The 6,501-nt window shown below is 38.4% G+C and overlaps 1 protein-coding gene across 1 annotated transcript; it reads right to left on the bottom strand.

Moving 5' to 3' along the window:
• Positions 1-1,037: 1,037 nt before the first annotated feature.
• Positions 1,038-5,661, bottom strand: LOC7473576 (UPF0481 protein At3g47200). The gene is made up of 3 exons (XM_002307955.3): positions 5,523-5,661; positions 5,202-5,399; positions 1,038-2,464 (listed from the first exon to the last, which is right to left on the bottom strand). Exons 1-3 carry the CDS (start codon positions 5,659-5,661, stop codon positions 1,038-1,040), a joined length of 1,764 nt encoding a protein of 587 aa, XP_002307991.3.
• Between the last annotated feature and the right edge of the window lie 840 nt (positions 5,662-6,501).

The following is a 6,501-nucleotide window of genomic DNA, read 5'->3' as shown; positions in this document are numbered from 1 at the left end:
AAAGTCTATATTTTGCGATTCTTCTATCGCGACCACCATACAATGGAACTTATTTTGTAACAAGCGTTGAATCTTTTATACCATACATGTTTCCTCCATCTTCTCTTCATATCTCTTCATTTGATTGTATATGACCAATACTCTAGCAAAGTAATTTGAAATACTCTCTAATTCAAGTATATGTAGTTTTTAAAAGTTACCTCATAACTTTTGTAGGTATACCTTTCTGACATTGTCAACTCCTTGGTATGATTATTGCAAAACTTTTCATGCTTGCTTGGAGGTGGTTGCATTAGCCATTATCTCAAAAGTGGCATCATCCAGACATTGGTGGATGATTGTGAGTGTTTGTTGATCCTTTATTCATGTCTTTTGCACGACATCCTTTTGGGTTGAAGTCAATGTTATTCCTTCTATAGGCTCCTTAAAGCCTTTCAACGGTTTCCCACACATTTTGAGAACCTTAATAAGCTCTCACACGAATACACCAAGTTTCATAATTATCCTTTGTCAAACGAGGACATTGAAGTGAGAAGTTTGTATTGATCATGTCAAACAATAAAAACAAGCTCTAATATCACTTGTTGGAAGAAAAAATAAGTGTGGCAGGAGTTTATGGATAGTAATGCAAAGATACAAAACTAAAGAACAAGAAGAATGTTTGAGAGGAAGGAATGTTTCTAAGTGTTTTCTCTTCTAACACCTTTTCTCTCTATTACACTTATTATTTATGCTTCTAATAACAAGCTTATTTATAGGTCTAAAGTCCTAGAAAATCAAAGAATTAAACTAGTGATCAATGGAAAACCTATTCTAAACAGGAAAAGTAATTATGTCAACTTTGCTGGTAGACTGATTCATTTAATTCAACTATTAGACCATTTCCTTTATTTTTCAGAAAAACTAGAAACCAAGTTTATTTTCAACACAAACATCCAAATAATCCACATTATTAAGGATAAAAAAACACACACGAGAAATTTTATGATGCTCAAGCCGTAATAACCATCCATCATAGAATTTTTCTTATTTAGTATTCAAGGGTAATGAGTAACATTTGTATCTGGGATTCTGCAGATACCAAATGTTTTCGGGGGAGTTGCTGATACATAGGCCCTTAAGGCAGTGACTATAATGCCATACAGAAAAGAATACTTAATAATGATACCATAAATAGGACCCTTATAATGGAGGATCCATCGTTTGAAGGTGTTTTTGTAATGCGACTCGATGGCGCTTTTAACCTTTATAAAAGCGTAGGGGTTGGGCACTATATTGTTTGCTATCTCATTGAAGAGTTCTGCTACTTGTTTGTCGCTTCCAAGAGTAGTGAGGAGTATGCCCTGGGATCGCAGTTCCTTCACATCTTCAGGATGATCAATCAATGAATCCATGAAGCATACATAAGATGTGATCCAATCTTTGGATGTGTCAAGGGTTGCTTCATAGGCTACCAAGTTTAGAAGTAAGGACTTAGTTGAGTCATCAATGCTTAATGGAGGAATATATATATATAGTCTTCCTGCAAGCCATGTTGGCTTGAATTGAACATCAGTGAAATGACTAGTCTTACTTGGCTTGAAGTGGATTCCAATATCCCTAAGCTCCTCGGCAGGGTAATACCTGTACCAGATCGTTCGAGTATCATCCTCTTGCCAACTTGTCTGAGAAGTATGATCACTGAGATTTATTTGGTGCCCCACGAACTGCATATGGAAAAACTCGAGAAGATGGGCTGGCTCATGTTGATCTCCGCTTAGGCCACTTAGACTTGATAGTGATTTTGGAACTAATTTGCCAAAAAAATTTGATATTTTATCCCTGCACGACTTTCTTCTAGGAGGTATTGCACGAATGTGTTTGAAGAAATCTGCAAACAATTTCATTCCTTCTCCTCCTCCCTGATCTGACTTTTTGTACCTAAAGCTCATCAATGATTTGAGAACAGAAAAAGGGAGTTGGTTTTCTAGTAAAAACAAGTCCTTTGTAACCAAAACTGCATCATGACTGCTTATCTTCAGATTTTCGGGCTTCTTCATGAAGCAGATGAGGAATTGGAGAATGAAGCAACCGTCAAGAAACATCATCTGGTTGAAATGGTCGTCCTTGTTCAGCTTTGCTATTATGTCCTCCACGTAGCATTTACTTGCACCTATCATTAATTCTTTCACCTTGCTCCACATTGCTTCAAAGGGCATTTCGCAATCTTTTACAAACTGGCGTGCCATCGGAAACTTGAGCTCCTCCATTTCCTTGAGTTCTTGCTTTCCATGGTGATAGGGTCCAAGGGAAACCATCGACGGATCGTTGCATTTCTTGTTCTGTTCAATTTTACGAAACGTCGATGGAACCCTCGGAACCTTTAGCTCTTTCTGTTGGTAATTGCCACCAGTTTCTTCCTTCATTTCAGTTGTCATCTTTCTCATCCACTCATCACATCTAGTGAAAGAATGTGAGACTGAACCTGAAGAGATCACAATTTCTAGTTTTTAATTTATCCTCCATTCTAAGTAAATATTGGTAAATGTGGCTTTTTCTACTTAGTTAATGCACATCTTCAGAAGAATGAAGTTCTATCTTATAGGATTTCTAAACGATCTGCAAGCTTGAAGTTGAAGTGGCGTTTAGTTTGGAACAAGTATTTTAGCTTACTTGGAAGGGGAGCTCACTTTGTTTTCTAAAGCAAGTGATCAGATATTGGCAAAACAGTGAAATCAAAAGTTATTCTCTAATACAAATTGTGTATGATAAGAATTCAGCAAATAGTTTAGCTACAGATAAAGTGAACTAATGTTTATGGAAAAATTGATGCAGGCGGAATCTAATAAGACAACAAAAGGAAACACAATAATTTAATGAGCAAAAAAGGTTGCTAGTACAAACCCAAATTAAATACAATGTGTTGTAGATTTTATTGTAGAATGGCTAATGCAGCGTTTTGTAGATGGGATTCTCTTCCTTTCAGGTACCTAGGCTTACCTTTAGGTGCTAACCCGAGAAGAATTTCAACGTGGAAGCCACTAATGTGGACAAGCAGGATGTTAAACATGATCATGTAGAACTTGCCTTCTAAAATCTGTCATGACTGCTTTACATATATATTTACTATATATGACCATTTTTCTTATGCCAAAGGGAGTGATAAAAATGGTGACGAAACTACGAAGAAGGTTTCTGTGGGCTGGTACATTAGATAAGAGGAAATTATGTAAGGTGTCTTGGTCTCCAGTAGTAAAGGAAAAACAAAAGGGAGGCCTAGGGGAGCGGTCTTTGGATGGCAAGAATATAACACTGATTTTTAAATGGCTATGGAGGATAGGGGATCAGACTAACGAAGATTGGAAGGAGATTGTTACAAAGATACATTAGATTACTTTTGAAAATTATCTTCCAAATTATTTCAGAATTACCTCATTAGTGTGGCATGGATCAATATATATAGTAATAACCAGTACAAATGGTGTTCAAAAGGCCTTGAAGGGAGGAGTCAAGTTCAGATTGGGTAATGGAAGAACAGTTAGTTTTTGGATAGACAAGTAAAATGATTATGGAATTATGAAGAAGACATTTCCATGCCTTTATGCTATAGCTTCAGAATCGGCAACAACAATTTATAATGCTTTGGTCCCAAGATTGAGCTTATAGTGGCGAAGAGAGCTGAGAGGTATAGAATTACAATCTCTACACCTTCTGTCATCTGTATGCGCATGAATTTTCTTATTATATGATCAAATAGAAACAATGTTTGAATCTTGACACAACAGGTAATTACATAGTTAAATCTAGATGTATCACCATTGACATGATACTATTCTCAAGTGTCTTTGAACGCTTCATTACTATGGAAATGTCTAGTACCTTCTAAGATTGAAGTCTTTCTTTGGAAATTGATGCATGACAACTTATGTACCTGGGAGTTCTTAGCCTACAAACACGCGAATTTTCCATTTTGTTACTATGAAACATAATTCTCCAGTCATTTGTTCTTACATTGTTTGGTGCCATGGAAACTATGAAGTAGATTTATTAGTTGACTTGGGATCTAGTGATGTATGCCAAATTCAATTGGTCATGTTTTGCTGCAGTAGTAGAGAATAATATAAATCATATCCTAGGACCTCACCTAATAGCTTAAGCTATTGGGTTGAGATGGTTCTTTAAGATGGTATTAGAGCCTTGATGAACAAGTGGTCACGAGTTCGAATCTCACCATCCTCATTTATTTGATAAAAATTAAGCACAAGGTAAAATGGGCATGTGCAAGTTTCAAGTTCAAAGAACTTTCACTTGAGGGGGTGTGTTAGAGAATAATATAAATCATATCCTAGGACCTCATTTAATAGCTTAAGCTATTGGGTTGAAATGGTTCTTTGAGATGCAGTAAGATCATTTGGTGATGGAGAGTTTTCAGCGACGAGCAATTTTATCGTTATCTTATGAGATTTTTTAGGAGAATTGGGTGATTAGAAATAACATGGTGTTTCAGGACAAGGATCCGGAATGAAATGGTGTTTTCCATCTTATACTTTAAAGATTGACTCTTTGATTAAGGTTGTTGTAACCCATTTTTGGGTCCCCACAAATAAATATATAATAAAAAAAAAACTGAATAGTGTCGTCTTGACACTGTTCCTCTTCTCGCATGCTGCTCCCAAAACTTAGAGCCCCACGCCCCTTTAAACAAGAAACAATGACGGCATGCTGCTCCCAAAACTTAAAGCCCTACGCCCACTAGCCGACCAACCGCCGCGTGCCCTGCTCCCCATGCGCAATGATGCCTTCCCTGCTCCCCCTTCGCCTATAAATACTGCTCTTAGTAGCTGTATTAAGGGGGATTTTTTGGAGGAGAGAGGGCTGTTTTGAAAGAAAGGGGGGTAGGATGTTGGAATGAAGGAGGAGGAGAGGAGGATTTTTTGACGAGGGAGAGCTCTTTTGAAACTAAAAGGGGAGGGAAGTTTTGAAACAAAAAAGCGAGATAGGAAAAGAAGGGGAGGAAAAACAGAAAAAACAGAGGAAGAGAGGAAACGAGATAGGAAAAGAAGAAAAAAAAAACACAGAAGAAGGAACGAAAGCAGGGGAACCTTTGGAAAGTTGAACGAGAGAAGAGTGAACGGAGAGAAGAGAAGGAAAGGATTTCTGAAACAGAGGGAGGGAAATACAAACACACCAACACTGTCAGGGATCGTCGTTTTCTTGCTCACCTGCTTCTCCCTCCCGCCGCTGCACCATTGGAAGAAAAGGCGACACCTGCTCCTCTGCACGGGGAAGAAGAAGGAGTAAACAGCTGTTGTCCTCAAGCTTCCCAGCCACTGTCATCTTCCTCCCACCCGTTGCTGCGCCATTTGAAGAAGGGCAGCGACCTGCAACTCTACTCAGACGAAGAAAGCAGCAGCAAGACACTGTCAGACACCAAGGAGAGCTCATCATCATCATCTTCATCCCAGCCATTCCCTACCTCCTGCACCTCCATGAAGCTGCTGTAAAGAGGGAAGAACAGCGTTGACAGAGGGAACAAAGGAAACCAAGAGAAAGAGCAACGCCTTTGCAGAGGGGAAGAGAAAACAACTGCTGTCCCCGGCTTCCACAGCCACCGACCACCATCCAAGCCACCCCCGGTCGGCCACCACCAGCACCAGTACCGCGAGCGTACGCCATTGCCATCGTCTTCAATCACCGTTTCCGCCACCAGGTTTGCTCCCCACGTCGCTGTGCATGCACCATTTCCTTGCATTTCACTGTTCAAGTGAAATATAATTCACTTGAACAGTGAAATAGCCAAATATAATTCACTAGTTACTGTGCATATGCACAGTAACCCAGTTACTGTGCTGGTGCACAGTAACCAGTCCATGTTTGTTTTGGGCTGGAACCCCAGCCCAGCCCATGCTGCTAGGCTGAGTCCAGCCCTGTAGAAACCAGGCCCCAATTTATTTTGGCTGATTTCGGCCCAGTTTTCTTTTGGGCCGGGTCTGGACCGTTCGAACAAAAATTCTTCAAAAAATTATTTCAAAAAAAATGTGATTTTCTGTAATTTTATTACTGTATTTTGATCAACATCGGTTTGTATTTTTATACTGTAAAGATACAAATCCGGTATTAAAATACCAGGTTTTAGTCAAGTCTTCAAAAAAGAAAAAGAAAAGAAAAATGTTTTGTTTTCATGCATACGGCCTAGTCTCTCCAATATATATATATAAATATTATAACATCATATTTTCACACAACAAAGGAAATTTTAAAACAATATATGTATTAGCATGCATTTTGGCTTTAATAACCAGTTTATTCATGCCATGAGAACTAGGCCAATATTTCAAAAATTCTAAAAAAATCTTTTTGTCTTCTTTTAGTATTTGGGATTACGAATTTATACGTAAAACGTATTCCTGATATTAAAAATATGGTTTTTTTACATAGACGTTAGAACGGTTAGGTTTTACCCGATAAGATAAGGACCTCCTTATTGAGGACTTTTCTTGAACCATAGACGGACCAACAACT

This window comes from Populus trichocarpa, chromosome 6 (genome assembly GCF_000002775.5).
Source record: "Populus trichocarpa isolate Nisqually-1 chromosome 6, P.trichocarpa_v4.1, whole genome shotgun sequence".
Taxonomy (NCBI): Eukaryota; Viridiplantae; Streptophyta; class Magnoliopsida; order Malpighiales; family Salicaceae; genus Populus; species Populus trichocarpa.
This window is presented reverse-complemented; position numbering and strand designations above follow the sequence as displayed.